Source organism: Nyctereutes procyonoides, unplaced genomic scaffold (assembly GCF_905146905.1).
Source record: "Nyctereutes procyonoides isolate TBG_1078 unplaced genomic scaffold, NYPRO_anot_genome, whole genome shotgun sequence".
Classification (NCBI taxonomy): Eukaryota; Metazoa; Chordata; class Mammalia; order Carnivora; family Canidae; genus Nyctereutes; species Nyctereutes procyonoides.
The window spans coordinates 9107436-9130427 of NW_026575031.1; the positions used below are offsets into that span (position 1 = coordinate 9107436).

The window sequence follows — 22992 nt, forward strand, 5'->3', positions numbered from 1 at the left end:
ATCTACCAACTTGGAGGAGCCAGGCTCTCTTCAGTCTCATTCTGCCCAATAAATACGGGGGCCAATTTTAAGTTGCACCTGGAAAACAGAAACTTGTGAATCAACAGAGGTACATGAAATTTGTAAATTCATAACAAACATAATGATGCCACTCTGGGGTGTCTGGGTGACAGTCGATTAAGTATCCAGCCCAGTTTTGGCTTAGATTGTGATCTCAGGGTTATGAGACTAAGCCTCACATCAGGCTCTGTGCTGGGCATGGAGCCTGCTTAAGATTCTCTTCCACTCCCTCTGCCACTATCTCCTGCCTCCTTAAAAAAAAAAAAGTCACTGAAGAATATTTTGGAGGAATTGAGATGCTGCCCGGTTTTTCTAGCATTTCCTTTATTTTACCCCTTCCTCTGATCTATGACTATATGTTCTAACTTTTAAAATATGTTTTAATTTCCTTTTTCTACCTGGAAACATTGCCTACTTCATGAATTCTTGGGATGATTGAATAAAATAATAGATGAAAAACAATCAGTTCATAGTACATAATAAGTGAAAGTCCTTGCTGTTATTAAATTTAACCAAAGTAGGGTAGATGACTTTGGTAACTCTGATTTCCCTCTCCAGGCTATTCTTATTAAATACCTCAGACACTAAATTAAACAAGAACTGGATATGGAACTTTGATCAAGGTTCTGGATTGAACTACCAACTAATGAAAATACAGAGGTTAGAAAAATACTTGAATATCACCACAGAGATCAATTTGCAAATATTTAGTCTGTGGGAAATCTACAGGGAAATGGCCTGTTTTTATTTTTGTTTTTAAATAAATTCATGCCAGGGAGAGAAAAGAACAAGGAAGCTACTAAATAAAAGTTTAAAAGACATCAACCCAATTTATTTGGATTGATTTAAACAGATTGTTAAAAAAACAAACACAACCCTCAGAACAAGAATCACATATTTTACCAACTGGACCAGCCAGGTGCCCCTCTTAGCAGCCTTCAAGTATACAATGCAGTATTGTTAGCTATAGTCACTATACAGTAGGTCCCTAGAACTTGTATCTGGAATTTTTTACCCCTTGACTAACATTCTCATTTTCCCCACCCCAGCCCCAGAACCGCCAATTTAGTCTGCTTTTATGAGTTTTGTTTTTTAAGATTTCACATATAAGTGACATCATACAGGATTTATCTTTCTCTACCTTATTTCACTTGGTATAATACCATCCATGTTATCACAAATGGCAGATTTCCTTTCTTTTAATGTCTGATTAATATTCCATTACACACGCCACATTTTCTTTATACATCTTTGATGTACAGGTAAATTGTTTCCATGTTTTGGCTAATTGTGAATAATGCTGCAATGAACAGGGTAATGAAGATAAATTTTCTAGACAGTGATTTCATTTCCTTTGGATACGTACCTAAAAGGGGGATTGCTGGATCATAAGGTAATCTTATTTTTAATTCTTTGAAGAACCAATGTACTGTCTTCCCTAATACTGATTCTTTTCACTGCAAGGCACAGTGAGTAGAGAAGCCGTTCATAAGACTAGGGTTCCATGTGAATGGGAATGGTAAACCTCCTGTCCCAATACTCTAGGGAAAAATACTTTCAAATAGACGAGAAAGGGGAGGCTGGAAAGGTAAACTACTGAAACATGCCCGACATATTAAAGGCACCACCATGAACCTAGTACTACCACTGGAGTACTAAAATAGCCTCCTGACTGGTTCCTCTTGGGCTTTCAGTTTTCCCCTTTCCTCAACTTAGTCTCAAAATGGCAGCCAGAGTGATCCTTTAAAGATATAAATCACATAATTTTGCATTTTCCTTAAAACTTTCCAAGTTTTCTGATTAATTTAGAATAAAATCCAAGGACTTTTTTTTTAAAAAAGATTTTATTTATTTATTCATGAGAAACACAGAGAGAGGCAGAGACATAGGGCAGAGGGAGAAGTAGGCACTAGCTGGGAGCCCCATGTGGGACTCGATCACCCGGATCCACGGAGCCCAGGATGTTGCCCTCAGCTGAAGGCAAATGCTCAACCACTGAGCCACTCAGATACTCCTTCTTTTTTTTCTAATATTCCACTGTGTCCAAGATCAGGGCCCTCACATTGGTCTGTTCCCTGTGTCTGGAATGTCCTTCCAGATGACCACAGGATTCTTTCTTTCACATCCTTCAGATTTTTTTTCTGTCATTTTCTCAGCAAAGACTAACCAGGCCATATTTAAAATTTCAACACCCTCTCTACTCACTTTTTTTTTTTTTTTATGATAGTCACAGAGAGAGAGAGAGAGAGAGAGAGAGAGAGAGAGAGAGAGAGAGAGGCAGAGACACAGGCAGAGGGAGAAACAGGCTCCATGCACCGGGAGCCCGACGTGGGATTCGATCCCGGGTCTCCAGGATCGCGCCCTGGGCCAAAGGCAGGCACCAAACCGTTGCGCCACCCAGGGATCCCTCTACTCACTTTCTATGCTCTCTCCTACTTTATTTTTTTCTCCTTAGCTTATCTGATATACATATCACTCAAATTATTTTGCTTATTCTTAATTTCTCTCACCAAGTGCCATGCGGTCAGGGGTTTGCTTGTTTTCTTCACTGCTTATGTCCCTCCTGCTTAGAACAAAGCCTGTCGTAATAGGTGCTTACCTAGAAAATATTTATTAAATAAATGAATACTTGCACAACTCCCTCCCTCAGTTTCTTCAAATCTGGTCAAGTGTCACCTTATCGGTGAGGCCTTTCCTGAAGATCCTATGTAAAAAAAGTACCTTTCCCTCGACATACCCCAAAACCATTACTGTATCTTACCCTTCTTAAAAAAAAAAAAAAAAATTGCAGTCAGCACACTCAACAAATTATTTATATTGTCACTTTCCCCTTCCCTATAGATTCTAACGTCCATGAAGACTGGGGCTGTATCCTCCGGAACCTTAAAACGGCACTTGACTCTTGGTAGGTACCCAAGTTATTTCTTGGATGAACTAATGAACCATTTCTGACTGACCGCAGCCTCCCCACTACCACGAACACTGCCAGAGTGGCCATGAAATTCCATCACAATCGAGAGAAATTTGGAGCGCTCCATACTTCTCCACACTCCAAGCGCCTCTTCAAAGAGACCCTGCTCTTTGCCGGCAGCTGCAAAAACATCAGTGTTCCCCATTTCAATTCTGCCCCTAAAATTTAAGTACAGAATCGCCAACTCAGGCCAACGCAGCGAATACACATACTTGGCAAATTCCGTTACAAACTCCGCGTTAACCGAAACGTGAACGTATTTACTCGCTTCCGTCACGTTGCGGCGTCCGGGAACAAAAGCTAGTTCCCGGTAGCTGGGACCTGGCCTCACCCGGCCGGGACCCGCGCCCTCTCGGCGGCCAGGCTCACGATTGGCTGAGGCACGTCAGGCACCGCCCCCGTCGAACAGCGGCGCGCATGGGAGGGGCCGCGTCGGGGGTGCGGCGGGGCGACACGGGGCGGAGCGAGGCGGCCCGGGCAGGCGGGGCCAGGCCGTGCCCCCTCCCGCCCACCCGGCTCAGGATTGGCTGAGGCACGGCAGGCCCCACCCACGCCGGCCCACGGCGCGCGCATGGGCGGGGCCGTCCCGTGAGGCCCGTGAGGCGCGTGGGGCGGGCGGGGCCGGGTTGGGCGTGTGGTTGGGGCCGGGGGTGCTGCCCTTGGGCGGACTTGCTAGGCTTGGGCGGTGGCCGAGGGATGGCGAATGTGCGAGTGGCCGTGAGGGTTCGGCCCCTCAGCAAGAGGTAAGTCTGACAGGGTGAGGACTCCTGAGGCGTCAAATGAACTGAGAGGAGGGCGAGGTCTCCGCCTCTCCCTCAAGTGATTCTTGGCGCGGAGAAATCTGACACAAAGTGGCCCAGGGGGCCGGGGTCCGGAAACCCTAAAGGCCTGCCGGGACGAGGCCTCGGGTCGAGTTTTCGGGTCGTGTCTTGGATTGCGTCAGTGCTGGGCTGCGCTGTATCCGTGTCCCTGGAGTCCTCAGAGCAGGAGTTTTGGGGTACAGCGGCTCAAGTCTTGATGCAGAGTTGGGCCTTTCTCACTGAGTTTCCTGAGAAGGGCTGAGAAAGTACGGGGAAGAGGGATGGACAGTCTCCTCTCCTTGGTGCCTCTGGAGTACCTGTGGGGATTGGGGCGTAACTGCGTGTGTTCTTGGGCGCACATGGGTTTCACGTGTGGAGAGAGCCAGGTTGTAAGGCGTGAGAGGGACATTGAGGCCCAGGGAGATGGTGGTTTCATCCTGTGCTAGACGGCAGAACTGCGAAGTGGAAGGAAGTTATTCTAATCCTTTTCCTCAGCGTGGTCACGTGTCCATTCCTCGTGGGTGAATCTGATGCAGCACCTCTCAGCTCTTGAGGCAGCCAGTGTCCAACTACATAATATCTTATCTTTTTCGCTGATTTTCCACTCCTAGGTTTGGGAAGTCAGAGAAGGGATGGTATTTGAATTATTTTTACGTGATCTCTATGCCCAGTGTGGGGCTTGAACTCACCACCTTGAGGTCAAGAGTAGATGTTCTATAGCGGAGCCAGTGAGAGGCTCCTGAACTGTTTTTTAAAAAGCTGGGTGATGGGCATTAAGGAGGGCCCCTGATGTAATGAGCCCTGGGTATTCTATGCAACTGATGAATTACGGAAAACTACATCTGAAAATAGTGATGTACTATATGTTGGCTAATTGAATTTAAATAAAAATAAAGAGCTTTTAGAGTTTGCAGACAGGTGAAGAAGGTGTAGAGAGCACTCTGTGGAAAGAACACTGAGAACAAAGGACTTCAGCTGTTAGAAAACTGAAAAGTTTTGGTGGTTTGGTGAGAGGGTGCATAGAGGGAGAGGAGTGGGAGGAGGCAAAGCTGGCAGAGTGTGGTTTGGGACCAGAAAACATACAGTAGAATGATCTGGGAGGTTTAAAATTTTCTAGGGCATAAGATGTCATAAAAATTGGACAGAAGGATCAAACAATGCATTGTCTCCCATAACAAATTTGGTAGTAGGGGGGATTATATTTGTCCCTGATGTGGTGATTGGTTTTGAGAAGTCATGCAACTGATAGAATAGTGTGGAGAACAGTGGGATGAGAGAAAGAAACAGGAGGACAGAAAAGAAAGGGAAAAGACAAAAGAGATATAATGGAGAAAGAAGGAAAGCAGCACACGCCTGAACTGCTGGGTTTAGGTTGCTAAGTGGCTTATGACATCTGGCTTCTATATTACTGGATGTGGTTACTGAGGATTGGAGTTTTCAGAGTATTATTCTACCTTGGAGGTAGCCTCCAGCAGATCTTTTTGCAAAACTCTTCTTTTAGATTACTCAGCATAATTACCTTGGCCACTCCTAACAGTAACTTCTCAATTCCTCGAGAGCTAGGAATATCTAAATAGCGTGGATTAGATTAAGAAAATGCTGTTGAAATACCCACCATTTGCTTCAACGTGGATGGAACTGGAGGGTATTATGCTGAGTGAAGTAAGTCAATCGGAGAAGGACAGTGTATGTTCTCATTCATTTGGGGAATATGAATAATAGTGAAGGGGAATATAAGGGAAGGGAGAAGAAATGTGTGGGAAATATCAGAAAGGGAGACAGAACATAAAGACTTCTAACTCTGGGAAATGAACTAGGGGTGGTGGAAGGGGAGGAGGGCGGGGGGTGGGGGTGAATGGGTGACGGGCACGGAGGGGGACACTTGACGGGATGAGCACTGGGTGTTATTTTGTATGTTGGTAAATTGAACACCAATAAAAATTAATTTATTAAAAAAAAAAAAGAAAATGCTGTTGAAATGAATTACTTGCAGCCACAGTAGAGAGTAATTTATCTCATCAGACAAAAATGAGGGGAAAAGAAGGATACAAAAGCTTATTTACTTTCAGGTTAAGAGCCTTCAGCATCAAGAGGTAGAGTGTCAATATTGCAGATACCCAGCTGTGAGTAGATTATTCCAGGCTGAAAATTCAGGAGCAAAGGTGGATAAACCCAGTGTGACCCTACCCCCCTTGCTAAGAAGTCGAGACTACCATATTCTCAGAGAATCCTGCGGAGATGCAGCTATACTCCAGAGTTTATTTAACTTTCACCATCTTTTTTTGAGGCTCATCCGAATGTAGGGACTCTGCTCATTATATGGTTTGTTCAACCTTCAAATAAGTCATTGGCACAGATTCAGTTAATAATCATTAGATCTGATGATGTAGGGACCCCTGGGTGGCCCAGCGGTTGAGCACCTGCCTTTGACCCAGGGCATGATTCCAGAGTCCCAGGATCGAGTCCTACATCAGGCTCCCTGCATGGAGCCTGCTTCTCTCTCTGCCTATGTCTCTGCCTCTCTTTCTCTCTCTCGCTCTCGTTCTCTGTGTCTCTCATGAATAAATAAATAAAATCTTAAAAAAAAAAAGATCTGATGATGTACTTGGGAAGAAATCTTAGAGATCATCTGGTTTAAGCTTCCATTTTTTGTTTTTCCAGATGAGAAAATGGTCTCGTTTAAGGTCTAAGAGTAGGGAAAGCCAAGTTTCCATTCAGTGGACCAACCAAGCTGCTCCTTCCTGAGATTACCAAAAAGTTGTACTTCTTGATCAGATGCCTGTTTCCTTCGTAGGATTAGCACTGACCATTAGTAAAATGATAATGTGGGAAATGGTTTTGATTCCCTCCTCACTCCTCATAGTTTCCCATAATTAGAAAGTCTGTAGCTAGCTCATTATATGATACTGTCCCTTGTCTATCCAAAATCATTCATCATTGAAGGAACATGTTCTCTTCTGCCAGTATTATAGGCTTTGGAATACTCCCCACTGCCTTGTCAAAATTTACTGTTCATATACTATATTCCTTTTCTGTGTGTGTGTGTGTGTGTGTGTGTGTGTGTATGTGTGTTTTAAATCTGTAAAATAGGATAACTACTTTAATTTTTTTTAATGAAGAGTCAATGAAAGAATAAATTACAAATACTCAGGGTTTGGCTCATTTTAAGTGTCCAATAAAGTGTTAGCTATATAATTTCTAATGACTATTTTTATTACTTCTTATTCTTAGCTGCTTTTTTTTTTAAGTTACAAATGATGAGTAATAAGTGGTAATGACTTGCTTATTTACCTGCCTAGGACACTGATGCTCAAATTATAGTATGCAAACAATCCATCTAGGGTGTCTCTTATAATGCAACTTGGTTTTGTTTTTTACCTTCCCCCCACACCATAATGCAAGTTTTTAACAGAAATTACAATTAATAAACCCCACTATCTCATGTAATTCCAATGACGGTAACCTGTGGACCACACTTTGAGAACCATTGTTCTAGAAGTAAATGTGTAACTGAGGATTTACCCCTGTGCAAAGGGAAATTCATCCTAAGGAATGAATGCCTGTTGGTTGACTTCAGGACCCAGAGGCAAGTGGCAGTATTGCCACTCTGCCATGTGCAAGGCTCCATCTCTGCAGACTCTCATTCTGTGGCCAGCTCCCCAGTTTAGGTTAGTGCCCTTTCTTTCTGTTCTTCTCAATTTTAATTCTTCCTCATTTTGTTTTAGAATAGCTTGGAATCACTAGGTTACCAATGACAGTGGTCCAGGCCAGGAAGGAGCAGCATTTTCACCTTAGAGTTTGTATCTTCCAAGAAGTCAGATTTAGGACACTTCTTTTCAGGCTGCTTTACATGAAAGAGTCTTAGATGAATCCTCAAGAAAGGGCATACTTCAAAAAAAAAATTAGATAATAGATTTGGAAAAATCATGGTATCATTTTTCTGTTTCCTTTATTCAAATTTACTACAATCTATGTATTACTTTTATAGGGGGAGGAGGGAAAATAAAACCTACTTTAAAATGGAGAAAGGAAAAATGTTATTTTGTAAAATGTTAACAACAAAGATGAAAGATTTTCTTCAGAATTGTCAGGGGCTGTGTGTGTGTGTGAGTGGTTTGTGATCCTGAGGGACTAAGAATATTTCTGCTGCCTTAAATACTATCTAGCATGAAATGTCAAAGAAAGAGTATTAGGGCCTTGAGGAAATTTAACAAATGTTACTATGTGGGAGAGGGAAATTTCTTATCCAGGGCTTTATTCCAGACTTACTAACCGGTTTAAAAAAATAATCTTAAATGTAAAGACCTTTGTCTCAATATGCCTGTTCTTCCTTCCCCAAATTCTCAAGGTCATATCCTGAGAACCATGAGGAAAGATAAAAATGAAACAGAACATATTTTCTTAACTTTAAGGTCCTGGGCTAGGGGTAATTTAATTGATTACTTTAATTGTAGTGGAGGAAATGCTAACAAATTTAATTTTTATCTGTTAACATTCTGGCATTAAGCACTTTAGCTAAAGGTCTTGTTATGAAAAAAGATTTCATATATAGAATGGAGTATAGTCTGCTCATTTGGGCTTCAAATATATGGGTCACTTGGATTAAGCCACTTAAAGTAAATTTAGTGGTTGGTTAGTTGTTAGCATTGTTACTACATAACCACAACATAGGAAAATTCTTGAGGATCTTGACTCTCATTCCAATTTAGGAAGATAAAAGGAAAGGATTTGGGAAATATGTTCTCAGTATCTCAACAGAGAGTACTCCAAAACCTTTTTCATTACTATCCATGCTCAAAATCCTAAAGAAGATGAGAGGGGATGCCTTATTGTGTGCTTGCTGAATGAAAGATACTCTCCAGAGTTTCAAAGAGTCCAGGCTTTCTGGTCAGATGTATCTTGGTTTAAATCCCAGCTCTGCCATTGCTTGATATGTGACCATGACAAGTTACAAAATTTCTCTCGGCTTCCATCTGAAAAAATGAAGATATGGTAGGAAACCATGTCAGGAGGGTATGTTAGTGGGAAGATTGTGTAAGATGAAGTATAGTATGTACTGTACCTAATACAGTGCCTAGCACATGGACGGTGCTCAGTAGTGGTAATTCTTGGCAGTTCCAAAGCCAAATCTAATGATCCAGAGAAGCATGTCAGCCAGGGACAGCTACTTACAGGGACAGTAGGGAAACGTTTTGTTCCAGTAGCGCTGATCTCAGCCTCTCTTTTCTTGATTTTTTTTTAAAGCAATGTTTCTTCTCATATGGTCTTATTTCTAGGGAGATCAAAGAAGGGGGAAGAATTATTGTGGAAGTTGATGGCAATGTGGCAAAAATCAGAAATTTAAAGGTAAGCCTGAAATTGTTTTCCTTTTATTACAGGGGCTTCTGGGATGAAGATATGCATGTGAATGTGTTTAGGGTGGGGGCTTGGGAGAGGGAAGAATTTTATACAAAACAAGTATAAACATAAAGCAGGAAAGAACTATAGGGATTGCAGCCCAAGTTCTGTCAAATAGGATGTAGCGGTTTGGAAACTGGTCAGTTACTGTTTGTGGGCATCATGGCAGTGTAAAGCATGCTGGGTACATGCATGTATATATGTAACTCACTAGACCACCAGTTATACTTTGTCTCAACCCTCTCATGGGATATCACTTAATATAGACGCATTACTACAGATTTTAGTAGCATCAGATCTCAGAAGGGAGTCAGTTGCTATCCTGAGTTGTGCTACACAGTTTCTTTTACAGATCTGACTGACCTTTGAGTCACAATTGGACAAATACTGGGAACTTCCTCCCCCACCCACTACTCCCTCCTAGGGCTAATTTCCTCCATCCCATTCCTCCGTTTACCAGAATAGCAGAAGTGGAAGGGGTTCTTTCTTCTGGGCCTTGGGAAGTGGAGAGAGACAGGGAAGCTGGCCTTGTGATTGCTGCTGTAGACAGCTTGCAGGTGGTATTCAGCATTTCTGAGAGCTGAGGAAGCTGACTTGTAGAGTGAGGGTTATTTGGACCCCAGGCCTACCAGCCATCCCCACTTCTGTGATGTGATCTGTTACCTTTTGTAAGCAGCTTTCTGCTAAAAGAGAATAGGACCTGCAAAACTTTCAATAGGAACTCCCCACGGACAAAAGACCTTTTTATTCTCTGCAGTCTCTTATTTATTTATATCACTGTTGCTTACATACTTCAAGGGCTTTGTTCTGAGAGCTGAGAGGTTTTTTTTTTTTTTTTTTTTTGAGAGTTTTGTTTTTTAAGAATCAATCTTGGCCAAGATCAAACTCAAATCTGCCCCCTGCACACCTACTTAGTGGCTTACTTTCTTGAGGTCGTTATCCACCAAGAATTTCCTAGTCATTCTGATAGTCTCTTTCTACCGTAGTTTATGGTCACTAGTGCTAGGGTTTGTTTATCCCTGTCCAGAGTCTAAATATTAAATAGTAAGATAAAACATTTGTGACACTAATACCATTCTCCCTGTACCTGGAGGTCAATGTGGTTCCAATCTCTGATCATACCCTCATCTACCTTAGGCAGTTGAATTGGTCCTTGCTATTGTGTCCATTGTGCTTTCTAATTCACTGGGGGTAGATACCCAGGGACCTCTGTGAAAGCCTTAGGTTCGTAGTTTGTCAGGCCCAGGCACTGAACTACTCATGCACTCTTGGTATCCTTTACAGAAATACTTGGAGAAATAAATGATAGTGATAAAAGATAGTGATAAAAAGATTTTAAAAAATGATAGTGATAAAAAGATGCTTAGGAGAGAGGGAAAGTCTTTCTCTCCTAAGCTGTTCTGTGCTTGGTTCATATGTAGGCAGATAGGTGATAGTACTATAGACAAACTTAATTCTCTGGAGCTTTTATTTGATGATATGAAGACAAAGTTTACTTTTTTCCTTTTTCTAGTAGATAACATAAAGATTTCTCATGACCAGTCCGGATTGCTCTAGGTATAGTTGGGAGGAATCAAATGGCACTGGCTAGATTCTGATATTATGATAGAGAAGATTCTACCCTATGTTTGATTTTAGGTGGACAGTCGACCAGATGGCTTTGGAGACTCCCGGGAGAAGATTGTGGCATTTGGCTTTGATTACTGCTACTGGTCAGTCAACCCAGAGGACCCTCAGTATGCATCTCAGGATGTGGTAATGTCATTTTTCCTTCACTTTCCTCAGTGCTCCCTAATTGGATAATTATTGGGAAGTTAACATGGATTTGGGACCTGGCTATTTCTTTCTTTAATAGTTTGGTCAGAAACTAATAATGTTTTGGTTTGAGAAGTAGTAGTGAGAGGCCATCAGTTGCAGAAAGAACAAAAGAGATGGGAAAAGACTGCTTGAGTAGGGCATAGAAGTTGGCTAGTGTCCATTTAGACTTGGGCCTTAGCATGATTTAGGTGGGTACAAGTTAGTTCAGGTATTGTTTTACTCCTATGGCAGGAAAATGGGTTCATGGCAAACTTGACCTGTGCTGTACAGCAGAGAGGCCCAGGGATTCTAGAGGCTAGTATCTTTGGGCCTTTTCTTATGCTTATGGTCCTAGGTTGGGCATAAAAGGGCTACACAGCTAGTCTGGCACCCTGCAAGAGGTGAACTCTATTGATGTGCTGAGGATTGAGAGCACCAGCCAAAGCCTCCCTGGAAAGGCTGTCACCTTTCTTGTGTCTGGTAGTTCTACTTATCTTTCTCACAAGCTTCTGAGTAAACAGGCCTGGCCACGTGGTTCTATGGGGCTTCTATCTCTGTAAAGCAGCAGCGTTGTTCTGGTTTGAGCATTGTTGGTCACTCCCCATCATGGGCTTTATGCTTTGCCCATCATTGTATTCACTCCCCATCATGGGCTTTAAGCCTTGCCTCATTCAGTTAGATGAACACAGACTAAAGTGAGAACAGAGACTCACCTTAGCAGCTTCCAGGATATTTTCTATGAAAGCCTATCCCTAAAATTAGAAAAATCATTTATTTGGTCTTTTGTGGGCCAGTATCATCACACGTATGAGAAAAACACCACAGGAATAATGGCCTTAGGAAATACCACTGGAAATGGAAATATTTTGGGGGGAACCCTGGACAAATATTGCTTATCAGTCTATATACTTTTTTTTTTTTAAGATTTAATTTATTTATTTGAGAGAAAGTGAGAGAACACAAGTGGAGGGGAGGGGCAGAGGAAGAGGGAGAGGCAGGCTCTCTGCTAAGCAGGGAGCCCAACTCAGGGCTCCATCCCAGGACCTTGGGTTCATGACCTGAGCCAAAGGCAGACGCTTAACCAACTGAGCCACCCGGGCACCAAAGTCAGACTATGTACTTTTGAATAAAAAGCTAAAATATGTTTTCTGCTAAGTGTTTGTTTTTTGTGAAACTTTTTCTGATTATGCTAAAGAAGCAACTTATCAAGTTTGAGTGACTTAGAGGATAGTATTGATTTTTTGCTGCTGAGACTTGTGGAGATGATTGAATAATTTTAAACCATGGAAGTGTAATTCCCCCATTCTTCTGAGGGGAACGTGTGGAAACAAGACTCTAGACCACTGTAGAATTTGTTATTGTGGGCCCCCTTTGTTGTAATATGAGCACCCTATATTTGTAGTCACAATGTGTTTGCTGTAAATGCACAGCAGAAAAGGTCAGTATGGATATTACCTAGTCTTTACCATATTTTCTGTCCTTTGGAATATGGAAGCACTGAGAGGTCCAGGCTTGTCTTTGGCCTTGATTTTCATCCTAAAGCTCAAGCATGTATGAGGTATCTGGTTTGTTCTTGTTCTGATGTTTGTATTTGTTCTACTGAGATCATCATTGGTGAAGAGCCAGAAAGGAGCTGATTTTCAAATAAGAGGATGGGACTCCTACAGTAGTTCACAGTTGTGACTGTATATGTGTCATAGAAGATGGTGGTCTTATTAGTAGAAAATGTGAGCATTCCAATGGCTGTTTCAGCCTTTCCCGGCCATAGCATATCTAGAGCCATTTTTTTTAAAAAAAGATTTATTTATTTTAGAGTGAGAAAGAAAACAAGGGAGAGAGTGTGTGTGCACACAAGTGGGAGGAGGAGCAGAGGGAGAGAGAGAATCCTTGAGCAGACTCCTTGCTGAGCAAGCAGGGAGTCTGACATGGGGCTCAGTCTCTGGACCCGGAGATCATGACCTGAGCTGAAATCAAGAGTTAACTGCTTAACCTTTAACCGACTGAGCCATTTAGGCACCCTAGGGCTATTCTGGATACAAGAAAAGTTAACCATTTTATGTAGCATTTGATAGATCAATAATCTGGGTCATTAATGTGTCTAAACAGAACTACATATCGGTATATATCTCAACAAACTTGGGTATGCTTTTGGTGTGAGGCTCACATTTTATACCTTAAGTGTATAAAAATAATGTAGTGGGAAGCCCAAAAGTCCATAGAGGAAGGGAGTTCATAAATACGATTCTTCTGTTGACTGATATGGAGTTCAATGGAAGGATCAAATGGGATTTCGACAGGAAGCCTGTGCAGAGAGAGAAAACCAATGTCCCCTGAGATTTATTCTCACTTGTTTATTAATTATCTAAGGCCCTCATCAATCCCAAGAGGAGTTAAATTAGGAGACAGCAAGGAAAGAGCCTCTGTCACAAGTTAAAGTAGGGCCTGAGATCCCTGAATGATAGTAGGACTCATATACACATGATTTGGTCAGAGAGACTTATTGCTTTAACAGCAATTGGAGCCCAGACTTAACTCTGAGGTCACCAGGGTAGGAAGAGGCAGAAGGCAGACTGTCATAAAATCACAGGATGTGAGGTGGAAAGAATTTTGATGTCATCCAGTTCAGCCTTTCCCAAAGTACAACAATCTTCTCTGTAGCATTTGTGGTTATATTTTAGGTAGTGGTGAGAGGGGACAGTTTTATTGAAGTATATAATTTAGATACAGTAAAATTAACCTTTTTAGTGTGCAGTTCAATGAGGTTTTTTTTTTTTAGTTCTATGATTTTTGACACAGTTGTGTAGCTTATGCTATAATCATTGTATAAAACAGTTCATCACTTCCCAAATTCCTTCATGTCCCTCCAAGTTTTCCTTACCCCCAGCCTCTGGCAACTGCTAATCTGTCTTCTGTCCCTATAGTTTTGTCTGTTCTCGAGTACCATGTAAATGTAATAAAATAATAGTATGTAGTCTTGTGAGTCTGGCTTCCTTCAGTTGGCATGATGTATCTGAGATTCATGTCTGCTGTTGTAGTATCTTATTTTGACCTTGATTCAGACTTATTTAAATCATCTACTTGGCCAGAAGGAATCTCATGGCTTTGGAAGCACAGATTCTAACTGCAAAGAGCAAGGGCCTCACAAATCCTTGGAGGATTGTGAGGAAACACTATCCTCACTCTCAGAAATGCAGCACTGATTTCAGAATATTCAGATATTCGAGGGAAAATGTTCGCCCATTGGATGTACAGGGATTTTGAGCAATGGCATAAGCCATTGCTTGGTAAATGTTGGTAAGAATACCATCTATTTGGTGTTGGTGCTGCCTCATTATAGTCTCTTAGGATGTTACAGCTTGAAAGGAACTTAGCAGTCATCTAGGTTAGGGCTTCTCAACCTCAATACTATTGATGTTTTGACCAGATATTTCTTTTCTGTGGGTGTCTGTCCTGTGCACTGTAGTATGTTTAGTAGCACCTTTGGCCTCTACTCACTAAATGCCAGTAGCAATCCCAATCAGGAAAATCAGAAGTATTTCCATCCCCCTCATTTTCCTGATACAGCTGTTTGATTTATATGGCATTATACAGGACCCATGCTTTATATGTGGTCTTTTCATTGCATTATACCATTCTACTTCTCTCTTTTCTTTTTTAAGATTTATTTGTTTATTCATAATAGAGACAGAGAAAGAGAGAGAGAGGCAGAGACACAGGCAGAGGGAGAAGCAGGCTCCATGCAGGGAGCCCGACGTAGGACTCGATCCCGGGACTCCAGGATCGTGCCCTGGGCCAAAGGCAGGCGCCAAACCGTTGAGCCACCCAGGGATCCCCCTCTACTTCTCTTTCTGTATTTATTTTACAGCCTCAGAAGATAGGTTCAAGATTAGCATTTCTTAGTGCTTTAGCACTTACTAGTCCTTAGTGGTGACACACTTGATAAATAGATCAGGCATGCACAAACATGGGCCTCTAGAGAACATTTCAGCTACTGTAAGTTCTATTGAGAGGCAGCTTTATTTGTTAAATATCAATAGATTCTAAATGTTTATCATTCCATTTGATTGTCTCCCAAATCTAAGTCCTTACTATTTATTCTACTTTATAGATAAGGAAATGGGGTACGTAAAGGTTCCCAGACTTGCCCAAATCACTTAGCCGGTAGGTGGTGGAGCTGGGATTCAAATCCAAAACTGTCCAATTCTAAATTGTATGCTAGCAAAGCCTCACAGATGTTCAAAAGAAATCTCAGTCTACTAGGAGACTTGGTCATTTCTTCATATTGTCTGATTTAATACCTTCAGCAGCCTAAAAGGTAGAAGATTTTATCCTTTTATAAAATTCAGACTTAGGTTACTTGATTTGCCCTAAGTCACACAGTAAGAAATGAGTCTTAGATTTGCCCACAGGGTTATCTGAATGCAAAGTTCATATGCTTTGCTCTGCTGCAGTGTACAAAGGAAGAAAAAAGGAGTGGGAGAGACATATATGAAAAAGAGTAAATTAGGAAAGAGGAGAGAGGGTGAAGGGGAAGAAAGAGAAAAGACTGTAGTGAATGGGGCTGGTAGGGCATTATACCACCTGTCTTGTCTATTACCCTGTGATCCTTGTGTAATCATTAGCTTCCCATTTTTTTTTAAGATTTTATTTATTTATTTATGAGAGACACAGAGAGACAGAGACACAGGCAGAGGGAAAAGGGACCCGATCCCGGGACTTCCAGATCATGCCCTGGGCTGAAGGCGGCACTAAACCGCTGAGCCACCCGGGCTGCCCTAGCTTCCCATTCTTAAGGCAGCTTGTTATTCATCTAAATTGTTTTTTTTTTTTTTTTTTGGCTTTGTTGGACTTGCAGCCAAGGCTTTTCTTCAAAATTGGCCTACATTTTATCTATTTTTAATCCATATTAATATTAATCTACTTCTCTGAAGTTAGATCTGGGTTCGAATTCAGGCATAGCCACTTATTAGTTGGCTTACTTTAGACAAGTTACTTAAATTCTCTGGGTCCTGGTTTCTTGAGCTTGAGTTCCTGTGTGGAGGAAATGAAATAATTATGTTCCCAGTCCAGGGCTTGGCAACTAGAGTTGATAAGGAAGGTCCTGAGTACTGTGGCTTTGTTCCGTGTTGTGATTACCCTATCACAGTATGAGAGAAGTTAGGCCCATGCTTCTAAGAGTTGAACTAGATTTGAAATATCCCTCTTTTGATTTTGGTTGTGATCCCTTCTGGATCAGCATGATCCACTTGGAAAATTAACTTCCCTCCCTTCCTCCTGGTCAGGAATATCTCTTGGAACAGGAGTCCTCTCCTCAAGTGTACTGTGTTTGGGTAGTTTTGTGTTTGTAAAACTTTCCATGAAGAGCATTAGCTCAGCTTTCCTAAGAAGGACTGTAATTGGCTGTCAAAACAAGTGCAGACTGAGTCAACAGCACGTCCAGGAACAAAAAGCCACCCGGCCCTTTGTGGAAAGCAAGTGCTTCTATTCTCCTGGGAATCTTTATTTTAAAATGGTCAGTTATTTGGCTGAAACACAATACCTAAAACACTTGTGCCTTTTCCAGATAAAAAATCATGTGAGTGTGCAAGAGATTTCCTTCCCATAACCTCTGAATCCAAAACTGAAATTATAGCAGCAGTGTGATTGTGCTTTTATTTTTATAGTATTTATTTAATTTCCACAATGCACTGAACACCAAACAACACACAGTGTGCATCCATTGCCCACCCTCACAGAGCCCTGAAGGGGAGTGGAGAGTGTGTGTGTGTATGTGTGTGTGTTAACACATTCTTTGGTGAATATTTTCTTCAGTTCTAGACTTTAGTTTGAGAATGTTAGAAACTCCAAGAGTATTCTGAGGAAAACCCCACACACCTCTAAAAATGATTGAAGGGCTGACTGTAGAAAGCCGTTATCAGTATAGTATACCTTGCGTGCATCTGCATGTGATTATTTAATGAAGAAATGTTGGTTTATAGAGGAAAAGACAGGTATAATCTCAAGTACAGAACATGATGATTTTAACAGTTTATGGAGCATTAGAACCAATTGGCCTTTAGTTCTATTAGGATAAAATAGAGGATTTCAAATTAAATTGCAGAGGATTGGGATGGGCTCAGTGGGTGGTTGAGCATCTGCCTTCAGCTCAGGGCGTGATCCCAGGGTTCCAGGATTGAGTCCTGCAGCAGGCTCCCTATAGGGAGCCTGCTTCTCCCTCTGCCTATGTCTCTGCCTCTCTCTCTGTGTCTCAAGAATAAAGAAAATCTTTTAAAAAAGTAAATTGCAGGGGATTGTATGTAATTAGGACATAAAGAGTAATGTGCAGAATTTTTGAATCCTGATAATGTGGTTGCTAAATATTTTGACTTTAGAATACCAGAATGTTGAGGGGTACCTGGCTAGCTCAGTCAGAAGAACATGCAGCTCTTGATTTTAGGGTCATGAGTTTGAGCCCTGCATTGGGTGTAGAGATTACTTAAATAAAAACTTTTTAAAAAATCCAGAATGTTGATATTAGAAGAAATGCTGGAGACTATTCAAGACACTTTATTTATTTATTTATTTATTTATTTATTTATTTATTTATAAGATTTTATTTATTTATTCATAGAGACAGAGACAGAGAGAGAGAGAGAGAGAGAGAGAGAGAGGCAGAGACACAGGCAGAGGGAGAAGCAGGCACCATACAGAGAGCCTGATATGGGACTCGATCCCAGGCCTCCAGGATCACACCCTGGGCTGCAGGCGGCGCTAAACCACTGTGCCACTGGGGCTGCCCTCAAGACACTTATTTAAAGATGAAGCTCTTGGGGATCCCTGGGTGGCGCAGCGGTTTGGCACCTGCCTTTGGCCCAGGGCGTGATCCTGGAGACCTGGGATCGAATCCCACGTTGGGCTCCCGGTGCATGGAGCCTGCTTCTCCCTCTGCCTGTGTCTCTGCCTCTCTCTCTCTCTCTCTCTCTCTCTCTCTCTCTGTGACTATCATAAATAAATGGAAAAAAAAAAGATGAAGCTCTTGAGAGACAAAAATAAGTCAAAGAATTTTTTTCTCTTTTTTAAAAATATTTTATTATGAGAGACAACAGAGAGAGAGAGAGGCAGAGTCACAGGTGAAGGAAGAGAAACAGGCTTTGTGCAGGGAGCCATATGCAGGACTCGTTCCTGGAACTCCGGGATCATGCCCTGAGCCAAAGGCAGACACTCAACCACTGAGCCACCCAGGCTTCCCAAATTTTTTTTTTTCTCATTGGCTAGTTCAGAGTTGTGGTTAATGTTTCAGGGAAGTGTTTGCTTATTCTTAGTGACAAGGATCATGAACTGCAATACAGAGGTTCTCACATGGCAGGAAATATGCTGCTTAGCAGAATCCCAAGGAAATCTCTTGTTCCTTAGTATGGATCTATTTCTGGCTCTTTACTCAGTCAAGATGAGGAAATGGGCACTGTTGTTATCTAGTAGCATGGGCAAGTATTGAGGGCCTATTCCAGATTCTCTAATGTGACCAGGCTATGATTAGATACTCCTGCCACAGAAGCAGTGTTTCTTTCTGGGAACCCCAACCCATTATAAGATGAAGGCAGGGACACCTGGGTGGCTCAGTGGTTGAGCGTGTCTGCCTTTGGCTCAGGGCGTGATCCCAGAGTCCCAGGATCGAGTTCCACGTTGGCCTCCTGGCATGGAGCCTATTTCTCCTCCCTCTGCCTGTGTCTCTGCCTCTCTCTCTGTCTCTCATGAATAAATAAAATTAAAAAAAAAGGCAAATGATCTAGTTCTCAAAGTAAGTAGAATGAGGTAGAGAAATGGACTGTGACCCTCATTTCTTTTATGCGTTATAAGCTTGGAGTGTGAATAAAGGCTTTGGGAAAAGAGTAGAGAAGGTGGAAGAATTACTAAAACTGAGGGAGGGATCTTAGAGGGGCAAGAGGAGGGGGAGCATGTAGAGGAAACTAAGAGGAGAAGGAATCTGATGGCTCACAGAGTGGGAGATGTTTTTAGGGTTAGAGCACTTTTTACTCTCAGAATTATCTCCATTTTCTTTTTAAAAATTTTTAAATTAATTAATTAATTAATTTATTTATTATCTCCATTTTCAAGAGGAGCAGGCTCAGACAATTTGAGTAGCTTGCTTTAAGATCGTATGGCCAAGTCATAGACTGAGTATTTGTTCAAACCCTGACCATGTGACTCCAGAGTCTCAGCTTTCACATGCCACACCACATACAGCTCTGTTTATTTCTGTATTTCCAGTGTTTTTTTTTAATAAATTTATTTTTTATTGGAGTTCAATTTGTCAACATACAGAATAACACCCAGTGCTCATCCCGTCAAGTGCCCACCTCAGTGCCTGTCACCCAGTCACCCCCACCCCTCGCCCACCTCCCCTTCCACCACCCCTAGTTCGTTTCCCAGAGTTAGGAGTCTTTCATATTCTGTCTCTCTTTCTGATATTTCCCGCTTATTTTTTTCTCCTTTCCCCTTTATTCCCTTTCACTATTTTTTATATTCCCCAAATGAATGAGACCATATAATGTTTGTCCTTCTCCAATTGACTTATTTCACTCAGCATAATACCCTCCAGTTCCATCCATGTAGAAGCAAATGGTGGGTATTTGTCATTTCTAATGGCTGAGTAATATTCCATTGTACACATAGACCACATCTTCTTTATCCATTCATCTTTCGATGGACACCGAGGCTTCTTCCACAGTTTGGCTATTGTGGACATCCAGTGTTGCACATTTATTTTTTTTTAAGATTTTATTTTCAAGTAATCTCTGTACCCATCATGGGGCTTGAACCTACAACCCTGAGATCAAGAGTCACATGCTCCACCGATTGAGCCAGCCAGGTGCCCCCAGTGCCATACCATTTTTTTTAAAGGTTTTATTTATTTATTCATGAGAGACACACAGAGAGAGGCATAGACACAGGCAGAGGGAGAAGCAGGCTCCATGTAGGGAGCCCGATGTGGGACTCGATCCCGGGTCTCCAGGATCACGCCCTAGGCTGAAGGCAGCACCTAACCACTGAACCACCCAGGCTGCCCAGTGCCATACATTTTAAATGGCCAATTAATGGTTATTGGATCAATTACTCAATTTATGGTTCAGTGGATGAAAGATCAGTTAGGACTCTGCCTTCTTGAATCTTGCCTCTTCTGAGAAAACCTTACAATTTACTTAAAGAACCACAGACACTTATCAGCTTCTCTATGCATGTCTTTTCCTTAATGCATGTATGTGTTAGGGAAGCTAGGGAGCGTGTGGGCGTCAAAGCATTTTCTCATGAATATTTGCAGAGCTATGTACATTCCATCACTAGTGCTGTTTCTTCCCAACCAAGATGGAGACAGAAGTAGAAGGGAGAGAAGTTTATAAGAAAAAGCCTTTTTGTGCAATAACTGGATGGGGCCCTGCAGGCACGAGTGGGGGAAGGGAGATTGTCATGAGTGTTTCATTTCAGTATGTTCCTTTCCCCTGCCAGCAGCACAGCTGCTCAGCTACATAAGCATGGCCATGGGCTGGATTTTAAGGGAATAAGGTCATTCTTTTGGCTTCATCTAACACGTTTTTCCCCTCTCTAGAAACTTGATTATGAATCTTTAAAGAGTAGCTTTCAGACTCATAAAATCTGACGAACTGAGATCCTTGAGACTTAATGTTTGCTGCTGGTGCTGGATGCCTATTCAAAAATGAACAGCAGAAACTAGAGAAATCTTTTAAAATGCAAAAACTTGTTTGGATAGTTTTTTTCTCCCCTGTGAGCCAAGGGCTGACAGAAATTTCTGGTACTATCTGGGACCTTGAGATCTTGACCAGAAAGATTATCTGTAGGGGAGGCATGCCCAAAGCTCCATAGTCAGTTGCAGACTTGAGACAGCCTGAGTATAAATAGGGTTCCCGAGACAGTTGTCCTTGGCATTACCCAGAAGTTCTCTTGCTTGTATGTGCAATGCTGACAAGTTGCCTTGTACAAGCACTCCATTTACATTTGAATTTGTCCTGGATTTAATAGGATTGTCGGTTAATTGCTTAAAGAAAAGTGTGATGATGGTGGTGATTGAGAGTCTTTTGAAAAACTGATGTACAGAATCATCTAAACAAGGGAGTATAAAATGCAGCCCTTTGAACAAAAGATCTGTGTGTCTACCATAGTAGATAAGCATGCACAGGCAGACTGATAACAGTAGGTGTCCCCAGAGGAGGCCGGCCACCTGTTCTGTCTTGCCATGTGCTAAATTCTCTCCCGTATACTTATTTGCACAGTAAGTCTGTGTCCAAGCACCCTCTTAGCATCATGTCAATGGTCCTCTGTTTGGGGGAGCCAGTCTAGCTGACCAACAAAAGGCCCCTTCTTAGTGCAGTGTTCTAAAAGAGGTTCAGAAAGTGTGGAGAAAAAAATGGGACTGATTTCTCTCTAGTTCTGTGTTCAGCAGAAAGTGGATGACTCCATAAAAAGTGTCAGCAAATTAATTACTTTATTAAAATATTTTGCTATAAAGGCAATACGAGCTAATTATAAAATGTGCAAATAGTACATAAGAGTGTAATGTAAAAAGTGAAAAAACCTTCTTCCACAGCTTCCCCCACCCAGTCTCATTCTCTAGAGGTGACCACTGTCTGCAAGTTCTTTGGTATCCTTTCAGACGTTCTCTAAACATAAGCAGCATATATTATATATCCTTTAAAAAATGTGAAGGAGTTTACACTGTACCTACTGTTTTTCAATGTGCTTTATTCTACTCAGTTTATCCTGGCCCTAATTTATTTGTTATATATGTGGTTCCACCTCTTTCTTTCTTTCTTTCTTTCTTTCTTTCTTTCTTTCTTTCTTTCTTTCTTTCTTTCTCTTTCTTTCTTTCTCTCTCTCTCTCTCTCTCTCTCTCTCTCTCTCTCTTTCTTTCTTTCTTTCTTTCTTTCTTTCTTTCTTTCTTTCTTTCTTTCTTTCTTTCTTTCTTTCTTTCTTTCTTTCTTTCGTCACACACAGAGAGAGAGAGGCAGAGACACAGGCAGAGGGAGAAGCAGGCTCCATGCACTGGGAGCCCGACGTGGGACTTGATCCCGGGTCTCCAGGATCGTGCCCTGGGCCAAAGGCAGGCACCAAACCACTGTGCCACCCAGGGATCCCCTCATTGTCTTAATGCTGCATAGAATTCTAGTGTATAAAGATAATAGAGTTTAACTAGTTCTCTAGTGATGGACAGTTGGGATATTTCCAGGTTTCTTCTGTAATACAGAATACTAGAATAAACATCTTTGCACTTTTGCAAGTATAACAGACAAATTTCTGGAAGTGCTGTTGCATATCCAGCTATTGAGTTTTAAATTTCAATAGATTTTTGTCTAAGTGCTTTCCAAAGAGATTGTACCAGTTTATATTCTTAACAATAATTTATCAGAATACTCTAGTGTATCTTTTGTCAATACTAAGTATTACCAAACTTTTAAATCTTTGAGCATCTGACAGGTAAAAATAGTATTTTACTGGCTTTGCTTTTCTTTCATTATAATTGAGACTGAACATCTTTTCATGTTTCTTGCCATTTGTATCTTTTCTGTGAATTATATGTTCTTATATTTTCCCCATTTTTCTACTGTATTGTACATCTTTTTCTTATTTCTTTTTTTTTTAAAGATTTATTTATTTACTCAGAGAGAGAGAGAGAGAGAGAGAGAGGCAGAGAAAGAAGCAGGTTCCATGCAGGAAGCCTGATGTGGGACTCGATCCCAGGACCCCAAGATCACACCCTGGGCCGAAGGCAGGCACCAAACCACTGCACCACCAGGGCTGCCTGCCTTTGGTCCAGGGTGTTATCTGGGCTAAGAGCAGTTAGCATATTAAGGAAATTGATCCCCCTGTTTCAGATGTTGGAAATATTTCACATTTTTACTTTTGTTTTTGGCTCTGTTCATGGTAATTTCTTTTTTTCTCTGTGTGTATGTCTTAAATGTAGATTAAGGGTGCCAA

The 22992-nt window shown here is 41.6% G+C and overlaps 1 protein-coding gene across 4 annotated transcripts in view; it reads left to right on the plus strand.

Annotated features, from left to right (window-relative positions):
- Positions 1–3663: 3663 nt before the first annotated feature.
- STARD9 (StAR related lipid transfer domain containing 9) overlaps positions 3664–22992 on the plus strand; it is a 130996-nt gene continuing 111667 nt past the window's right edge. For 3 of the 4 annotated variants that reach the window (XM_055316656.1, XM_055316657.1, XM_055316659.1), the window contains exons 1-3: positions 3664–3774; positions 9108–9177; positions 10867–10983. In XM_055316656.1, the coding sequence (XP_055172631.1) occupies positions 3728–3774; positions 9108–9177; positions 10867–10983 (234 nt within the window). In that variant the 5' untranslated portion in view covers positions 3664–3727. Of the gene's footprint in view, positions 3775–9107; positions 9178–10866; positions 10984–22992 lie in introns of those variants that run through there. The other variant, XM_055316658.1, reaches the window with a different exon arrangement.